Source organism: Eulemur rufifrons, chromosome 7 (genome assembly GCF_041146395.1).
Source record: "Eulemur rufifrons isolate Redbay chromosome 7, OSU_ERuf_1, whole genome shotgun sequence".
Lineage (NCBI taxonomy): Eukaryota > Metazoa > Chordata > Mammalia > Primates > Lemuridae > Eulemur > Eulemur rufifrons.
The window spans coordinates 237,259,846-237,281,302 of record NC_090989.1 but is presented as its reverse complement, the minus strand read 5'-3'; the positions used below and the strand labels follow the sequence as shown (position 1 = coordinate 237,281,302).

Below are 21,457 nucleotides of genomic sequence, written 5' to 3'. Positions count from 1 at the left end.
ACTGAATTGGCAATTCTTACAATTTCCTAAGCCTCTCTGCATTTGTGTTATGTCATTCCAAAATATTTGTATTAAAAATATTTGTAAACCCTCAAAAAATAAGTGTGACTTAGGTATCAGAACAATAACTTTAAGAATTAATAGTGATGGGTAATATTAATATAAGCATTTTTCTAGATCACAGAAGGTTAGTAAGAAAATCCACATACAGAGATATATAGTAAAACTTCCTTTCCCGTACAAAAATAATTAAAGTCTTTCTCTGGAGAAATGTCTATTCTATACATCATTCTTAAGGAGATAAAGCAGCTGATAGAACAACTGTCCTTGCCAACACAACACAGATCTCAAATATGCAGCAATTGGTCACTAAGGTGCTTAGAAGCAGTCTAGAGTTTCTCAGATCTCCATAGGATATGTCATTAAATCTCCTCCTCCTGCTGGGTCTGACTTCTGGGAAAAAAGCATATGGTATAAATATTACTATATTTGGTAGTGAATACTAATGATTGCTCAGGAGGTTCATCCTTCAGTTTCTATGGCCTTTAGCACCTAGTTGCTTATAAATGGGACATGCTTTGATTTGATTTAATAATCTTTTTGAATTTACAGTTAAGAATCTACTGTGTAAAATCTATCTGTAAAATCATACCTATATAGAGACAGGAACATACATATTTATTTTGGTGTTATCCCATTAACAGATTGTAAAATTAAGGCAAGAGGACCCATGCCTGTCCAGGCACATTTTACAAAGGTGTTTTTTTTCTCTAAAATTAGTCAAATCTGAAAACAGATTCAATGCAAGCATACACACACACAAAGACAGACATATATGTTATATATAGAAACACTGCTTTTCTATAGTGTGAGAATTGGAAGCTCAATGATATCACATAAACTAAAAAACTGTCTATTGATTTCTATATGAACAATAACCTAACCATTGTATGGAATGGCAGATGAAAGTATTTTGAAATGTGCAAAAATTATTCTATGATTTATATAAAAGCAATCAATAGCAATTTCCGTGTTACAATAAATTTGCAAGTTGAATTGCATGCAGGTTACATTACACAGGGCATATTAAAAAGAATAATTCCAAGGAAAGAATTAAGAGAAATTTGGTTTAAGACATAATTTTACTCCACATGAAAAGCTTTCTAAAGTTTTACATAAAGCTAATTATATTAGCTCAGTATTATAAGAAATAGTATTGTGTTATATAGTATGACAATAATAGTCACCTCAGATGGCATAAATCACTTGGATAATTTGACTACTATGTAAATAGTAATCTAAATATAGATTTTATTTACCAAGGCCAATAAAAAATTCTCAGAACTTGGGTATTTTTGAATCAAATGTCACTGTAAAGATAAGACAACCTAGCCTCCATAATACATGCTGTTATTTTCTAATTTATCCAAATGAAAACCTCCATAATGAAAAATAATATAAATTTTGTATCAAAACTCTTCATCAAAAACTACAGTTCACATCAGAAGTTAATATCACTGGGGAGTTAAATGATTAATACGCAAACAAATACACATTACACATATTCTTTTGTTCTTCACTTACCATGATGCGAACTGCAAGGATTTAACCTTTAAGGGTTAAAGAGTTTAATCAATGTCAATGTCTGATCTTCTGAAGGCGATAAAGAACAGTCTGTCTAGCGATACCCAACAGAACATCACTTTGTCAAGCCACAGCGCCCAAAAGCTTGTCAAGTAAGTTACCAGAAACCTCTTTGTGGTTAGAACTCAGCTCCTTCCTGCTTGACCTATTATTTGATATTTGACCACTTGGTTGCAAGACACTTGCTCTTTCTAGCTGAAATGTCACTGGGGCATCTTGTCAGCTCCCCGACATCTCGGCCTGACATACAATTTTACTTTTGTGTGCTACAAGGCAGAAAATGCAGGGCAATGGCCTTGTTTTAAATTCTGTCAGCATCAAAGATGGGCGTCACTCTTGGGTCCTACCAACAACAAAAACAAAAAAGGAGTCTATTTTGAAGGTCAAAACAGCCATTACCTTGAAGTTTTTCAGCTTATACTAAATATATTACCTGCTATACTGGTGTGGGAACTGTCCTTATAAAGTGCCTAAACATACCACAGAAATCCTCCCAGCACAATTGCTCTACTTTCTTATCAAATGCAGACTTGGTAAAAGAATGAGTTTTCAATGCCTGCAGGGACCAGATTCAGCAGTTAACTTAACTTGTTCAAATGGGCAAGTGGTATCATGTAGCTTTACAAGGAGCAACCTGACCTTCTCACATTGACCAGGAGTGACATTATTGTGCAGGAGGAGAAGCAGTCACATCATTTCTGTTTTGCACAACCTGCTTAAAGTTTGCAACTAAATGCTTGTCTTCAGTTGAGCTGACAAGAGAGAAGAGGGGGCTCAGTGAACCATGGCAGGGCTGCCATGAAATGACAGGAATCATTGGCATACATTTCAAATAGCTCTCTCAATCCTATTAAAGTATTGCAGTCCTGTTTTAAAATAGACAAGTATGAAACAACTTTGATAGATAGAGACTAAAATGGCTTATTGATTTTTTTAAGTCCGAGGGAAATTACCCAAAATGTGTCATTCTTTAACATTTAAAAATATGTTACATAAAAATGAGCAACTGTGATAATAAATAAAACTTAGAGAGAAAAAAGTTGGTTATTTCCTTATTCAAGGAGACAGAGCTACCCATGCACATTAAGATATCACACAATTTTTAAAAAACCACTGCCACTTGTGCTGGAATAAAATTCAACTGATAAGAAAAGCCCCCTTCAAAACAATTTTAATTGTACTGTTAACTCTTCCTCCATTTTTTTATTTCATAAAGTCATAATCCAATCTGAGTTGGTCTTTTGGCATTAGCAGAGATGGTCACTGGAGAGGAGTGAGATGATGTCAGAGCATGGGGCGTTGTATTTACAAATGTTTCCTTTAAGAAAGTGTAAGTTGTATCAAGTTCAGCTTTCAATGGCAAAAAATCCCCAACACCAATTGTGTCAGCTGGAAGAGCAGCTCTTGAAGCAATGGAGAGAGTTGAATGGTCTCGTGACCCTGTCTGCGACATACAAAAGAAAAAAATAATAAACATAGAGTTGAAAACTCTTAAACAGAGCCTAAAACCATAAATGGGAAGTAAACTAATAATAATAGTAATATAAAATGGAATGGAAATTGCTATTTAAGTAATCTATATGATAATACATAAATATTAAATTATTTTCCAAGTGTGACTCAATCTCTTATCTGCTCTGTCATAAACTTTTCAGGACAATAAGAGTTTGCCTAAACACCAAAACTTTACATAAAACTTTATATAAAACTTTGATACAATAAAGTTATTATATCAAAGAGTCAATACAATCAGGCATTTTTACCTGGACTCCAATCAATTGGCAATTTACAGAAACCAATACCAATATTTATTGCATTATACTATATAGTATGTGCCATATAATATGGAAGATTAGGCCTCTTAGAAAATAAACTATGGTTATTTATGTTTTTTTAATCTATCAGCATGACTGACTTAAGTGACAAACACAGCACAAAGAAAAATAACCAGATATCAGTGACCCCTAGAAAATAGCATACTGAGATATAAAATTCTAGTGAGAAGAACTTTTTGCCTTTACTTTTAATAATAATGCCAATATCTAGCTTTGATAAAAACTGTTCTATTATTAGTATTTTGAAATCATATATCAAAATAAGGGGTTGAAAACAATTTCTCATATATTTTAAAAAATTGCTGGTATCCAGACACTATTGGAAATTAATCCTAAGAAATGCCACATACCCATGAAGTACTTGACAACAGAGTTAACATTTTGATAAAGCCATACATTTAAGCCTTAAGTAACATTGGTAATTAGTAGTTAATATTTTACATGAATGAAGTCTTAGCAGTAAAGCAGGTAAGTATTATTTTATGACATTTAAAGATAGTAGGAAATAGTACAATAATGATCAATTGTATGTCAGAATTTTCCAGATTCCCAGCAAATAAATGTGGCAGAGATAAGTCTAGTCATAAGCATCTCCACTAAAAACCATATTCTATACTGTAGGGTTTTTTTCAAAAAGTACTTTTTTAGTAGATCCTCTTACAGTTTTGACAACAAAATAATGTAGGGTATAAGGGTCTGCTTTATTATGTCATGTCATACAAAATTGTTTCTACATGTGAAAACAAGAGGGAAGCTACTGATTGCTTTAGGAAAGTATTAGAAATTCAACTGTTGTATGCATTACCATTTTTGTGGATTTTTTTTTTAAAACTACAACTGGAGAAAAATCAATGTCTGCATCTAACACCCAGTTCAGCAATTTTCTTTGATCTCTGTTCTTTTGATTTCTTGATACTCTACTGTAAGCCTGTAGCTGACAGAAATCATCTCTTTTTATATCGGAAGTTAAAAAACACCTAAAGTGGCCACTTGAATAGCTCTATGAGGAGAGGGCTTAGCTTATTTCCATGGAAGGAAAAGAACTTCCAAAATTATGAATTGACCCTGATTAATGGCACTGATGATGTTTCATTTCCAGAACCTTAAGACTGGGCCTGACCATGTCAGTTCGGAACCCAAACAGAGGCATCTCATTACATCAGAGGCTGGAGATGTAGCCTTTTGCACTTTTACTACTACTGCGATCACCTTTTCTGATTCTTTTCCAGCTTTGTATCTAAATTAGCAATGTCATTACTTGCTGCTGTAAACGCCATGGTGCCATCTACTAACTTCTCATTCTGCCAGACCTGGGGGTGAGGGGAATGCTGGAAGAGCAGGAAATGGTGGGGACTGATTTTCTTCTTAATAAAACTTAGTTATAGCTACAGTATTCTTTATTATGACAAAAGAATATTGTCAGGCCAGGCTTCAAAATTTTATTTTGATACATCTTTATACTTCACATTCTGGTCTAAGAAAACTATGTATGAAAAGAGAGGAGGGTGCACAATCAGACCAAGGAAGGTCAGGTATCCTCTGAGGGTATTTTCTTCTTGATATTTTAGGCTAGAGAAAGGTCACGGAGCCAAACTGACTGACCATTCCTGTTTTGTCAATATTAGGGATATGCATAATTTACTCAAACCTATATACTGCACTTAAACTTTCCCCTTTTGTTCTTGTGAGTTCGTCAACCTAACATTACAAAGTTAGGAAGGCAGTCCTAACTGCCCATTTCTCTTTAATGTCCCTTTGTAGGGATCTTGGCACCCTACAAAGGCCCTCCTTTTGCCTTTTCTCATCTTGTAAAGATGACTATTTTCCACTATGTTGTCTGAAAGCACCCTTTTCTCTAATATATAACATTCATTGAAAAATAACCTTGAAATGGGGTCTTGAGCATTTCTCTAATATTTCAAATCAGTCTCACTTTCTGTACACTATCTTCTGATCTTATGCCCTAACATGCAAGATTGCCTTAAAAAACTCATTTGAGAGAAAGAGAGAGAGAAAGAGAGAGAGAGAGATTTCCTTAAAGACTTGTACCCCCAGCCGGGCCCGGTGGCTCACGCCTATAATCAATCCTAGCACTCTGGGAGGCTGAGGCGGGTGGATCGTTTGAGCTCAGGAGACCACCCTGAGCAAGAGCAAGACCCCGTCTCTACTAAAAATAGAAACAAATTATACGGACAACTAAAAATATATATAGAAAAAATTAGCCGGGCATGGTGGCGCATGCCTGTAGTCCCAGCTACTCGGGAGGCTGAGGCAGGAGGATTGCTTGAGCCCAGGAGTTTGAGGTTGCTATGAGCTAGGCTGACGCCACAGCACTCTAGCCTGGGCAACAGAGTAAGACTCTGTCTCAAAAAAAAAAAAGACTTGTACGTCCAAAAGGTATACCCACTAGCAAGTAAACAGACTTACTTCTGTGTAAAGGAAAACAAATGACTGCTTTTGCTACTGGGATCATTTGCTGTACTGCTAGAATATAATTTTTTTCATGAAATGGGATAAAATCTGATTTTAAGTCACTTAATAGTTTAAAAAGAATCCAGCAAAAATTCTGGTGAAATTTTGATTTGAGAATTTGATGTTAAAGTAACAGGTAAATATGAATGATTTTTCTTATTACAAATAATATCCAGAAATATATCATAACACTTTTTAATGTAACACAGTGAGTAAAAGACAGTTAAATAACTTTTTGTCAGAGATCCTTAAAAGTTAATATTCACCACCTGATCTTATATTTTAAATCTGTAAAGTCCATGGTCATTTAAACTACTTTTTAAACTGCTGCAATGTTCTTTCTGTCTCTTATGTAAATCTAAATTTAGGCAATTTTTCAAAAGGAAATTAGATACCTGAAATAAAAGCTAGGTGTCATGTGAATCTTTATGGAAGTACTTTTATTTACTCAATAAGCTGTAAATGATTCTATTTGAACTGTTACAGTTCATCAGCTAAATACATATTCACAATACAAAATGTGTCTACTAAATTTCTGCATTTTAAGAATCTTATGAAATACAATAATTGGATGTGTCCAATAGCCGTTTTTCAAGGCTCTAATATCTTAATTTTCTAGGAATGTTTTCCAAACAAAAATAAATAAATAAAGCATTAGTCTAATAACAAAATAATCACCCAATAAATTGCCTATATATCAAAGCCTTTTTGCCGACCAAGGCTTCTGAAACAATGACACTAAGCCATTTGTCTCCTGTGTAGCATTTATGATCAAGTTAAGTCTTCTAGAATTTAGTATTATAAAAAGTGAAGGAAAATGTGATTTAGGAAGCCTGAGTAGTATTGCCTGGAGATCATGCTAAGCACATAGTGTGGTGAAAAAAATACCAGACTGAAGATCAGCAGACTATAGTTTCTTCTCTCAGTTCCATTACAATCTAACTAACAGGGTCATTTTGGGCAGGTGAATTAGTCCATCCAAGTCTCACCTCCCTTGCCTATAAAATGAGGGGCTGGAGCTTTGAAGTTCCACAGGTCCATCATAATTCCATGTATGATAGCACATAATGTTAACACCTAACTTTCGTCGGTTGCATTAACCCAGAAATCATAATCTCCCAAATATAATACCTAAGATTTTGAGAAGATATAGATAGGCCATTCTTAAGGGGAAGTAACACATATTACACATGATTCTAAAATAAAGGAGATAGATAACAAGATTACAGTTTAGATGATGTGGCTTCCTTCAATTAAATTCTATAATACACTTTTCATTACTTCAACCTCCATGTTAATGTTTTAAGCCCTGTAAATTACCGACTGGTTTTAAATAGAGTGCACAATTCCATATAAACTGCTGAAGAAATCAAAGCATCCACAAGAGGGCCTTACAATGAGGCTCCCTGGCCATTTCTACCTTAGTTCCTAAAGTGTTCATACCACTAGAGTCTCAGTATTCAGTGTCCCAAAGTTTTCTTCCTTCCAAATACTTCAATTTAGTTAACCAAATTCTACCTGTCCATTGTCCAATTCTGCCATGGTAGTATCGTAGCACAGTTTATACAGACAATCAGAGTTGGCAATAATCACATATAGTTTTCTCTTATAGAATATTCAATTATATATCTTATATTATATATACATACACACACATTCACCTTATAAATATAAACACGTATATACTTGATATATGCATTTATATATATACACACAAACACATCAGCTATCATGCATTAAATATTTATTCATTGTACAGTAGTTAACAATTCTAACTTTTAGTTACCAAACCTATAGGAATATTTCCCCTACAAGTCATTGAACCTTACTACAAACTAGTTTGCCTTTTTAGTTCAGTAACATCAATGCATGGGGGAAATGTGAGTCAATGGAGCAATGTAAAGTCTCTAGATAGGAAATACACTAAGAGTCCTGTGTTATCTAGACATTAAGAAAGAAGGACAATCATAGAGGTAGAAACAAATCAGAAAAGAGAGGTAGAAGATATTAACAACAAATTTGATTCACATCATGATTTTGTACTCAAGCACACATTTAGCATTTGTTCAGGAAGCCCAGTTCTCAAGTCAATCTATCTGGTTCAAATTCAATCTCCATTACTTGTTTGATGTGGAAGATTGATTGGATAGATGGTTTCAATTCTTCATGCTTCCCTATAGCCATGGCCTTTTTTGCCATGTGACTTTGCTGCATTTTGCAGTCTGGCTCACAAGTTCTTGGCTTCCCTGTCTAGCTTCCCTGTCTACCATTTCCTCACTTGTACTATGCAATCAAGGTACATGGAACTGTGAGTCCCTAAATATGACACTCCATAGTTTACAGTGGCCTCCAGTATATCTACTTCTGCCCTTTGTTGGGTGAATTCTATGCGTTTCCAACTTGGGTCAAGATTTGCCTCTTTGGTAAGGCTTTTCCAGAACCTCTTCTCACCTTTTCTCAACTACCCTTAACCACAACATCCCCTTTTTATAATTCCTTTATAAGCATTTATTTTACTATTTTTATACTTATTTGTATATCTTTATATTTTCCCTATAAAACTATGAGAATCCAGTGTGATGGAATCCTGACTGTATATTCCCACCACTTAGCAGAATATTTGGTGCTAAAGTAGATTCCTAAATGATGAATGACAGAATGAACAAACACTCATAGTATTACTTCATGGTTTTGGTCTTATATTGCTATTTGGTTATTTTACACATACACAGATTATGACCCAATTACAAGTAGTACAGTATAGTGGAAAGAATATGGGCTTTGAAGGTGGCGAGACCTTGGGTTCCAAACTTTATTCTGCCATTTGTTAACTATGTGATCCTTGACAAGTTATTTAACCAGTATGAGCCTGTATCCTTATCTGTAAAGTAAGAAGAGTAATCTCTCATAGGGTTGTTATAAAGTTGTTATAATAGCCTTATAATATTTTTAGTGTATTTCCTATTAATTGAATTTATTCATTAAATGAAATAATATACATAAATATGCATAGAATACAGTAGTTTCTCCATTTCTTTTTCTACCCTTCTCAAGTGATAATAAATTCCAAATTTATAATTATAGCTAACAAGTATTGAGCATATATGTCATGCACTGTGCTAGGCTCAGCTTTATAGGTGCTACAATTTGGATGTTTGTCCCCTCAAACCTCATGTTGAAATTTGATCCCCAATGTTGGAGGGGGTGGCTAATGGGAGGTGTTTGGGTCATGGGGGTGGATCCTTCATGAGTGGATTGGTGCTATCTTCATGGCAATGAGTGAGCCCTTGCTCAATTAGTTCCCTGGCATCCACCCCTGCTTCCTCTCTCACTATGTGTCTAATTTAGCTTTGGGGGAGTCTAGGAAATGTACCTTTTCTTTACTTGAGCAGCTCCCAGGTAATATTCGAAGGTTCTATTACAGAAAGAAAGTGAAAACAGATACCAGGAAACCACTGGCAGCCTCTGCCTCAGGTGCAAATTGGCTGTTTGGTTGGAGGAGGGAGGAATATAATAACCAACAAACATATGAAAAAGACTAAACTTCATTCACAATTAAAGAAACACGCCAATGAAAGATTACTTTTTACCTATCAGATAGGTAAAAATTTAGGTGTCTGATGATATCCATTGTTGAGAAGAAGGAAACAGAAAACTCATCCCCTACAGCTAGGGATGTAAGCTGGTGCAACATTTCTGGAAGACAAAATTTTACATGTACCAGTCCTTTGACCTAGCAATTTCACTGCTAGGCATTTCTTCTATGGCTACACTTACAAAAGTTCACCAAGATGAGCATACAGATGTGATCACTGAAGCATTTTTAAATAGAAAAACATTTTTTAAATGAAACTAAAGTGTCCAACAACAGAAGGCTATTTAATTGAAGTATGATACAACCATATAATACAACTATTTTAAAAATGAGGTAAATACATAAATGCTGATATAGAAATATGTCCAAGTGAAAAAAGAAAGCTCAAAACAGCATGTATATATACATACATATATACTTTATATAGATACATACAAAGTAATATGTATATATGTAGTTGTATTTTAAAAATAAGCATAAGTACACACACATGCATACCTAACTCTATTTTATTTTCTAAAAAAGGAATCACAAAAACTTAATTATCATTGAAAAAAGGGACTAAAATGGAGTGTGGGTTAGGAAAAAGTTTTGAAAGTTTAAATTTTTCTTCTTATGATTTTTTTATCTTTAAAATTATTTGAATATAAGCAACAGTTATGAACTGGCAGTTCACAAAAGTAAAAATACACCTGATTAACAAATAAATGGGCAAAATGGTAACCCCTACTAGTAAAAATGGAAAATAAAATGAGACATTTATTGCCAATGAAAATTAAATTTTAATAATTATGATACTAAATGTTAGTGAAAGCATTGTGAAACAAGTCATTCATAAATTGCTAGTAATTGTATGAATTGATAGAACCATCTGGACTATAATTGGGCAACTGTCTTAAATGGTTAATGCCATTTGATCCAATCCATTTATGATTAGATTCCTTATATTTATAATAACAGACAAAAATTAGAAATAATCTCATATTCAACCACAGGAAATATGGTTAAGAAATCTATAGCCACTTGGTGGAATATTATGTAGCTATAAAATTTATGGTTATAAACTTTTGGATTATATGGACAAATGCCATAAAGGGCCAGATAATAAATATTTTATGCTTTGCAGGCTATATGTTCTCTGTTATAACTACTAAACTCTGCTGTTGCAGCCATAGACAACAAGTACATGGCTGTGTTCCAATATAATTTTATTTATGGACACTGAAATTTGAATTTCATATCATTTTTATGTGTCATGAAATATTCTTCTTTTTCTTTTTTTCCCAAACATTTAAATTGTAAAAACCATTCTTACCTCACAAGCCATACACAAACAGATGGCAGGTAGATTTGGCCCATACTTTGTCAACGCTTTGGCCTATACTTTGTCAACCCTTTTTCACTATGTAAGTGAAAAAGCAGTACACAGAATTACATGTGGTACTGGTTCTGTGGTATTGAAATTGTTGGGATATTTTTTCTCTATTCTTAGGGTTAGGGTATGGATTTTCCAAATTATCTACAAAAAGCATGCTTTACTTTTATAACTAAAAACCGTTTATTAAAAACTAAAACTATGCATGTATTTTATATATAATGAAATATATATATAAATATATATGTACATATTTTAGTATAGTTATGATTTTGAAATATGTGGTGAAAAAGGAAATTGTAATTGGTTAGTTAAAAGTCTCAGAGAGTAGGTCTTTAAGCAAATGTTTTACAAGTTTTGAAAAGATTTTGACTGAGCAGAGAATACTCTTATTTTCAATTATGTAACTCTTACAATCTACATTGAATAAACACATACACAAATAATTATACTGAGTAGCTGTTCATCTACTCTACACAAATACCACTCCTTATGCAGAGTGGCTACTTACAACTTGTGTGTCTTAATTTTACTCCAAATACCACTTCCAGCTGCCAAATTATGACTTCTGTGGTCAAAATGTACACATGTCACACTCTCTCTGGGAACTATTAGGCAAACGTTTTCTGACCACTATTTCATTACTGAAGAATTTCCTCTTAAAGTTATAAACTTTTTAAATTCAGTGTCAAAAATTTAGTAATAATCTGGAAACTATAAACTTAGACCTTTCAGCAGCATGTTTTTCAATGAGTGGAATTACTGAGCACGCACTCAGGTAAAGAGGAATAGGGGAAGGGAAGAATCATTTAGAATTTAAAGTTGTTTGAAAGAGATGACTTTCCTAAACCTTCCTAACCATGTAAGTATCTATCAATCACAGATCTCAACAAAATAAGCAATAAATTCACATTTTACAATTTCATGCCCCTCTCTTCTACTGCTGTTTTATAAGGCCACGTTTCCTTCATTATTCCATTATATTACTCCTAAAATCCCTAGCAATTCTTCATGGGATGCTGCAAACAATCTATTTCCCCGTTAACCATCCACTGTATCATCTCAACATTCCCCAGGGCTGTGGACACTTTGACTAGCAACCTGGCTGGGCTTTTCTGGAGGGACCATCTATCTTCAGTTAAAAGAATTTTGTCCCTCTATTTCTCAGTGAGAGAGGAGCACTTCAGATGTAAGACAAAGCATGTAATCTTGGAATGCTTTCAAATCACAACAAGCACTGGGGCATATGTTCCAAAACAAATCACTTAGCTGGCAATGACACTTTCTTTACCCAAGAGTCAGGAATGTTATTGCTGATAGAACCAGGCCATTTCCAGCAGTCTCAAACCAAACCCATCTTTAGGAATAACATCCTATAGAACTATGAGAATATAATGTAGCAAACACAAAATTCCAAAATAATATACCCCTAGGTCATATTTCAGGAATCTACTCCCTACATTATCAATCCCATGAGATTGTTCCTCATGCTTACGTAATACACAAAGTATATCTAAAGCTGCATCTACTCTGAGTATCCTAAATTACCCCTATTCATTAATTCTTTCTATAAATATCTATCAAGTACCTATAATGTACCAAATACTGTTCTGGATACTGTAATACAGCAGTGAATTAAGCACATAAGAATTCCCTACTTCAGGATCAGTTATTAGTCCTTAACTAATGTGCATTGAAGCCAGTTCTCTTTCAATTATAATTTGTTGAAATACCATGTGACCACACAACTGCTGTTTTCATAGTATAAGCTTTGACGCACAATGGCACTCTGTAAGTTTCCCATCTTCGTTGTTCCGTGGATACAGACCCAGTAATGAGTCACATGTCCCTGGTTCTTCCCTGACCTGCTCACACAAGACCTCAAACAGCCCTGTAAAGTCCCCGCGCAGAGTTGCTGGATGTTTGCAATCCCTCCATTAGGTCATGGCACCAGTGCATTAGAGGGCTCACCAGGCCACATGGATGATGTCTCTACACAGATTTGGCTATATGCCCATCCTTCCCTCTCTGTCATCTGAAAACCGTGGCACTCTAACTCTGTGTTGCAGTGTCTGTCACAAAACATTTCTTTCAGCTTCTACCTTTTTCTAAGGCCCTTTTTCTAAGGGGCCAGGTGCCAGTTCCTAGTCCTGCAAGGAGGAAAGCAGTTCTCTCCACTTCCCATCTCCTCCTCTGCGTACCTGTCTACAAAACCTCCACTAGTCCTTCTTCACCAATCACCAGAGCGCCCCCACTCAAATTAACTATCTAAAAGCCCGCACACCAATTTTTCAAAAAGGTCTAGACGTTTTTTTGAAATGTAGTTTGGGCTCAGAGGAGGGTATGGCCTAGAAAATGATTTTGACGTAGGTTTCAAAGTTCTTTATTAAAATTTTTTCCTCAGTTTTTAAGTGTCTCTTCACTTTCTCTAGCCTAAATTCACTTTTAATTTTTGTAAACATATAATCCCTTCAGATTACTAATTTCTATATCATCTCTTCTTTATTGTATATTTGTTTTTTATTTGAGCATATTAAAATTTGCTATTGAAGATAAGAAAAAAATTGGGTAGATGAAACTCATAAGAAGTATTAAGCACAGATAATGAATCAGCAAGTAGTTGCGAGACACAGGCAGAATCCATATGTTAAAAATGATAGTAAGTGACCAGGCACGGTGGCTCATGCCTGTAATCCTAGCACTTCAGGAGGCCGAAGTAGGAGGACCACTTGAGATCAGGAGTTCGAGATCAGCCTGAGCAAGAATGAGTTCCTATCTGTACAAAAATTAGAAAAATTAGGCGGGTGCAGTAGTCCCAACTATGCAGGAGTCTGAGGCAGGAGGATCGCTTGAGCCCAGGAGCTTGCGGTTGCAGTGAGCTATAATGACGCCACTGCACTCTAGCCTCTGGGCAACAAAGTGAGAACCTGTCTCCAAAAAAAAGAATTGTAAGTTAGTATCCTATACGACATGTTACTTTATAAAGGGATGGAAAGACCACATCATAAGGTAGAGATATGCCACCTCTAGGCTAATTTCTTCCTTAAACTGGCCCTACAACGGCAGATAAAACCCAAAGCTATTCAGTCACCTAAGTGGCCAACAATAGCTACTGGCCAGACATGTTTGTCCCTGCATCTCTCCTAGAAAGCAAGTGTTTGTAAGTGGCTCCAAGCATCTTCTCTCTTCCACGTCCCTTTTTCTAAACTTAAACCTGGTCCTCATAACCTCACAAAGAGTGGAGAAGGTGCAGCAGAGAAAGAGAGGTCACATGAATGCTGCATAACCAAGAAGTCAGGTACTGTGGTCCTTCCCTCTGCTGGCTCCCTACCACATCTCTTCTTGCTTTCTGCTATGTGTTTGACTCATTCAATAAACTATGTGATTTGAGTATCTTAATTTGGTCTGTGACACCTTCTGTTATGACCTCTGGGATAGTTTGCCTCGTAGTGTACTCAGAAGCTACCATTGCATTAATGTCTAATAATTTCCCATAAAACATCTTTGCTCTCCAGTACTAATCAACGTGCTGACCCTGAAGCATGCCCTGCTTTCTCCTATCTCCACCCTCTCTGATGTGCTGCTCTTTCTATTTGGGAAGAGGATCCTTCATTAGGTTAACTCCTACTGTTTTTCAAGACTTACATCAGGTATCACCTTTCCCCCAAACTTTCCCTGTTGTCCATCACTTCACATTTGGGTTAGATGCCCCTCTTCTGTGTTATCATAACACCCATGCACACTTTTTTTTTTTTTTTTTTTTTTGAGACAAAGTCTCGCTCTATTGCCCAGGCTAGAGTGCCATGGTGTCAAGTTCACAGCAACCTCAAACTCCTGGGCTTAAGCAATCCTTCTGCCTCAGCCTCCCAAGTAGCTGGGACTACAGGCATGTGCCACCATGCCTGGCTAATTTTTTTCTATATATGTAATTTTAGCTGTCCAGATCATTTCTTTCTATTTTTAGTAGAGACAGGGTCTCGCTCTTGCTCAGGCTGGTCTTGAACTCCTGACCTTGAGCGATCCTCCCGCCTCGGCCTCCCAGAGTGCTAGGATTACAGGCGTGAGCCACCGCGCCCGGCCTTGCATACTTTTATAATAGCAGTATCACCGTCTTCTGTTTGCTTAGAACTATGCTGTTCAATATGGTAGCCACATGTAGTTATTTAATTTTAAATTAAAATTTAATTCAATATAAAATTAAATTAGAAATTAAAATTCAGTTCCTCAGTTACACTATCCTCATTCCAAGTGCTCAAAAGCCACATTTCCTTCACACAATAAGTTCTAATGGACAGTGCTGGCCTAGAGTATTCATTCGTTGAAAACACAGCCTACTTTGTTTGCTTTCTCTGTAGTATAAGTGGCCTACATAACGACAGGTATGTGCCTGCCTATTGTTGAATGAATGGGTGAATGAATGAACGGACTTCTTGTAATCCATATTCTAAAGAAAGTGAACAAATAGGGCATGCTTTATTATTAAACTCTTCTCTTTCTGAAAATATTTTTATTTTATAGATTTAATTTCATTTTCTTTAATTCCAATTTTCTTCATTTCTTCTTGGTGCTTAAAGTTTCAGAAGGGACCTCAATGTTCCCTTCTATGTTTATTTTCTTGACCTTCTGGTGGCTATCATTATTGCTTTTTACCTTAGGCCACTCAGAAAAAGAAGGAAGCTTGTAACAAAAGACAAGAGGCAAGTTATCTCAGCAAGGGTCCATTCTCAAGACATGCAGCAGGAATCCTAGCTCCCTAGAACTAGATTTTCTATATCAGAAACAAATGTGTTGCTTATTCGACAACCTTGATTGTCAATTTTCATATTCTCTTGAGGAAAAGATTCTATTATAAGCTAATTTTGGAGGCAATCTAATTGTTTGATGTAAACCTTCAAAGTTTCCTTTGAGTTGAATGCCTATCTGCTTGGGCAGAAAAGGGGGAAGGAGGGAATTTACATTCACTTTGCTAAACATTAGCATCTTTTGTTCAGTCATTTGAATGCAGGACAGTTAGAGGGAAACAGCTTAGAGAACAAGAGTTGACACATACAGTGTAAAATCTTTTAAGGTGCTTGGATTCAATGAGGGAGAAAGTGAGACGGAACCATATTTCAGCTTCCTAACTGTGTTCCAGTCTGAGGGAACTTTGTGACAGGTCTCTGTCTCTCAGCTACACTTGACTGGCTTTTGCCGACATTCAGCTGTCAGACAGCAACCCTTTACCAGGCCCCTAACATGCTCCACAGCTTCACCCAATTAACTCGCTTTCACTTGACATGGCAGCAAAGAGCTTCATAATAGGTGGTCAAGGTACATGGTGTCTGCCTGCCCTCGAACCGCTCACACACAGCAAGATGTTTAACTACTTTTCTTCTTGCCTGTATGCTCAGAACTAGCACGATACAATTTAGTCATTCCATATATTGAATTGGACAGGAATCTAGGAAATATTACAGTGATACATTAAGCTGCTCAAAAACAAATCTCTAGATGACTAAAAGTTAAATTTCAAGTCAGTTCTCTAGGCCCTACTGAGAGAAATTTAGATTACCAAAATTTAATATTGACTAATAATTTATAGTTAGTTTTTCCACATTATTAATAATAGTATCATACAAAGATTAACCAGCATTTAAAAAGAGCATTTGAAAAGTAAGGTCAGAAAAGTGTAGGCACGATTCGAAAGCATGGAATTCAGCCTTTGTTCATAAAAATGCACTTTTTGACAAATTCAACAATAATTTTTTTGTGAATTTTTGTCACATTACTTAGCATTTCAGAGGAAATACATTTAACTTGAATATATGTTTGGCTAAGAAATAAAATTTTTTATACTTATTTTGAAAAATGAGCTGAGTAATTTGTACATTTTCTCTTATCTCCCAATATGTTCAGACCTAAGCATATAATCAGTTTTCATTTACTCACATTCTGAAAATTTGAGAATATGGAAAAAAAAAATCAATGTTACATGAAGAAAAATAAAAGTAATATAAAGTGTACTGCCTTCAGAAACTGACATTTGTAGAGCTATGTGATGAAGAGGCTACAAAAAAAGTTTGTTTAAGATAAGTTTCTTCATTATTGACATCCAAATGCAGATCCTTATAGTGATTATTAAGACAGAGTTATGATTTCAATTCTAAGTAGCCTATCAATAATTACAGCTGAAAATCAAATTACAGGATGAGGAATTCTAGCCTTCACATCCATGAACTAATACCAGCAGAGATTTACCACTATTTCAAATCAGGCAAAGCAGAATTTGACCACAGCTTGCCATTCTATGAATCTGAGAAGATGCTCTAAACTTCTGGGGTCAGGTCTTCAAGCAGCAGTGCTTTTGTGACCTGCCTTCAAACTGAAGAATATCTTTCTCTACATAAAATGCAAATTTGTTGGATTAAATACAGGTCACTTTTTACCAGAAGCTCAAGGCAGGGAGAGATTTTCAGTGAATTACTAGGCGATTAGGAAACTACTCTGAAAAAAAAAAATATAGTAAATAGTAACTGAATAAACCCTAAGGCCAGCAAGCAGATTGCCAGTTCATTAAGTGAGAAAATCTAATAAGTAACCAGTCTATAAAAGGACCATGGTAAAGAGTGTTGATTTTAGACAATTTATGTTTAGCTTAATACAAGTTCCTAGAAAGTGAATATTAAGTTGGAATAACAATTTCTGATCACAGTACCCTGTCTTCTCCATCTTTGTACCTCAAAATAGTTACTAAAATCATTTGAATGTAATACAAACACAATAAAGCATTATTTATTTCAAAAAAAAAAAAAAAGGAAACTACTCTGCATCTATTTTTTTGTTAAGTCCAGCCAAATTTTCCAACTAAGTCTATGCAAAATCTAATCCTTCTCTGTCCCCACTGTTAACTCTCCTCATACAGATAATTCTTACTTCTCACTTGTACTTCTTTAATATTAGTTATCATGATTTGATATAAGCATTCATATATATGTCTGTCTCCTCATAAAAGCTATCAGATCCCTGAGAGAAAGCACCTTGTCTCATCTTATTAGGGATGCAATATAATATAGTGCTGACAAGTAAGCATTTGAGAGGATTCTGCAAAGATGGCAGAGCAAGAAACACCAGGAACCACTTAAACAACAATTGCACTGGCAGGATTATGTCTGCTACAACTATTTCAGAACTCTGGAGTCCAATGAAGGCTTGCACCTTCCAGGGGAAGGGTAGGACTGTAAATTGTGGTTAATTTTGGTTAATTTCAACTCTAAGCACAGTGGCAACTACCCATCTACCACTCACAGCCCCATGACAGACACGTGTGCACATGTTTCTGGTGCAACATGCACATAGCTTGCAGGAGCCAGAGTGGTCAAAAAGGACCTGTTCTCCCAATATCAGGATCTGTGCTCTGATTGTTGCTTCTGATCACAAAAGTACAGACAAGAGGGAGGTGTCCATTATTATTGCACCTCTCCCCCACGGTTAAAAGTCTCTCCCCTTCAGCTGAAGTTAAGCAGTAGTTTTAAGGGGGCTTTATTTCCCCCACTTCATCTTTCTCTTTTTTCCCCTTTGGGAGCCAGACATTAAAGATGAGGACATTCAAAAGCAACTATATACATAAGGAAAATTAAGTGTTAATTAAAATTAAAATTAAATTCCCATGCAAGTCTAGGGAAAAGTACAGGTCCAGAAAAGACATGCAAAGACCTTAAGTTCACATCTCAGGCTGATCCTTGACACAGAGATTGCTACAACAATAAAACAAAAACAAAAACCAGCAAATCCCCAGGGAAGACGGAAAATCTAATTTCCAGGGTTACCACATTATTAGATCAAATGTCCAGTTTTCCAGAAAAAAATTACAAGGCATACCAAGAAACAGGAAGTATGGCCCATTGAAAGGAAAAAAAATAAGGCAACAGAAACTATCCCTAAAAAAGATTTGATGGCAGGTCTCCAAGACAAAGGCTTTAAAATAACTGTCTTAAAGATGCTGAGAAAACTAAAAAAAAAAAATGGAGAAAGTCAAGAAAATGATGTCTGCACAAAATGAAAATATCAATAAAGAAATATTGAGAAAGAAACCAAAAAAGAAATTCTGGAGCTGTAAAGCAAAATAACTGAATTCAAAAATTCACTACAGAGATTCTAAGGCAAATTTGAGCACTCAGAAGAAAGAATCAGCAAATATTTATGATAGGACAATGGAAATTATTGAGTCTAAGGAACAGAAAGAGAAAAGATTAAAGAAAGGTGAACAGAGCCTAAGTGACATGTGGGTCAACATCAAGAAGAGCAACATATGCATTGTGGGAGTTCCAGAAGGATAAGAGAGAAAAAAATGGGCAAACAGAATATTTGAAGAAATAATGGCTGAAAACATGCCAAATTTGATGAAATACGTGAATATACAAGAGACTCACTTTAGGTCCAAACACACAATAGATTGAAAGTGAAAGGACAGAAAAAGATATTCCATGCAAATAGTGACCAAGAAAGCAGAAGTGGCTATATTAGTCGGACAATAGACTTTAAATCAGAAAAGGTTACAAAAGTCAATGTACATTATATATTAATAGAAAGTTAAATACTGCAAGAAAATATAACAATTATAAACATTTATGCACCTAATGATAGACCATCAAAATATATGAAACAAAAACCTACAGAACTGAAGGTAAAAATAGACAGTTTTACAGTAATAGATATGGACTTAAATATGCCACTTCTCAGCAGTGGATAGAACAAGAAGACAGAAGATAAGTAAAAAAATAAAGGACTTAACACAATAGGCCAATAGATCTAACAGACATATACAGGATACTCTAGGCAACAACATCATATTCTTTTCAAGTGCACATGGGGTGTTTCCCAAGATAGACAATATGTTAGGCCACAAGTTAAGTTTTAATGAATTTTAAAAGATCGATATTATACAAAATGTCTTCTCCAACCACAACAGAATGTAGTTAGATATAAATAACAGAAAACTGGAAAATTCACAAAATTGTGGAATTTGAACAACATACTCTTACCAATGGGCCAAAGAAGAAATCATGAGGAAAAGTAGAAAATAGAGAGTATTTATCACTAAGAATACTTAGAGAGAAGAAGTGCTAAGAGGAAATTCTAAAGCTATAAATGCTTACATTAAAAAACAAGACAGACCTCAAATCAACAACCTCACTTTACAACTTAAGGAACTAGGAAAAAATCCAACAAACTAAACTCAAAACTAGCAGAAAGAAAGAAATATTAATAATAAACATCAGAGCAGAGATAAACAAAATAGAGATGAGAAAAAGAAGAGAGAAAATCAATGAAACCAAAGCTTGGTTCTTTGAAAAGATCAAGAAAACTGACAAACTTTCAGCTAGAAGGATTAAGAAAAAGAAGAGAGAATACTCAAATGAAAAATAAAGTGGGGACATTACTACTGACTCTAAAGAAATAAAAAGAATTATAAGATCATAGTAATCGAAAACCTATATGCCCAAAAACTACATAATGAGGAGGAAATGGAAAAATTCCTGGAAACATACAACCCTCCTAAGTACACCCAGGAGGTAACAGAATTTCTGAATAGACCAATCTCAAGCTCAGAAATTTGCACAGCAATTAAAAACCTCCCAAAACGGAAAAGTCCTAGACCAGATGGCTAAATTTCAGAGTTTTACCAAACATACAAAGAAGAACTCATACCTGTACTACAGAAATTATTCCACAACATTAAGAAAGATGGTATCCTTCCTAACTCATTCTATGAAGCCAATATCACCTTGATACCAAAGCCAGGAAAGGACACAACAAAAAAAGAAAACTACAGACCAATATTCCTCATGAACATAGATGCAAAAATCCTCAACAAAATTTTAGCAAATCAAATAACATCAATTGGGTATCAGACAGAGGTGGGGGTTGGGGGGAAGGGATGGGTGTATACCTACTTGATGAGTGCGATGTGCACTGCCTGGGGAATGGACACGCTTGAAGTTCTGACTGGGGGGAATGGGGGTGGGGTGAGGGGATGGGTGCATACCTACATGATGAGTGCGATGTGCACTGTCTAGGGAATGGACACATTTGAAGCTCAGACTTGGGGGGATGGGGAGGCATGGGCAATATATATAACCTGAATTTTTGTACCCCCATAATGAGCTGGAAAAAAAAATAAAATTAAAAAAAAAAAAAGGAAATAATTCACCATGACCGGGTGGGCTTTATTCCAGGGATGCAAGGCTGGTTCAACATATGCAAATCTATAAATACAATTCGCCTCATAAATAAAAGCAAGAACAAAAACCATATAATTCTCTTAACAGATGCAGAAAATGCATTTGACAAAGTCCAGCATGCCTTTATGATAAAAACTCTTAATAAAATAGGCTTAGACGGGTCATACCTTAAAATTATCAAGTCCGTTTATGATAAACCCATGGCCAATATCATATTGAATGGGGAAAAATTTAAACCATTCCCACTTAGAATTGGAACCAGACAAGGTTGTCCACTATCACCACTTCTATTCAACACAATGCTGGAAGTCCTTGC

At 35.4% G+C, this 21,457-nt stretch overlaps 1 protein-coding gene across 2 annotated transcripts in view; it reads right to left on the bottom strand.

The window, feature by feature from the left end:
- Window positions 1-653: 653 nt before the first annotated feature.
- The window catches only part of CCDC171 (coiled-coil domain containing 171), a 303,473-nt gene continuing 282,669 nt past the window's right edge, over window positions 654-21,457 (bottom strand). The window contains exon 25 of one of the 2 annotated variants that reach the window (XM_069474217.1): window positions 654-3,088. In XM_069474217.1, coding sequence (XP_069330318.1) covers window positions 2,861-3,088 — 228 coding nt within the window. In that variant the 3' untranslated portion in view covers window positions 654-2,860. The remainder of the gene's footprint in view (window positions 3,089-21,457) is intronic. The other variant, XM_069474218.1, reaches the window with a different exon arrangement.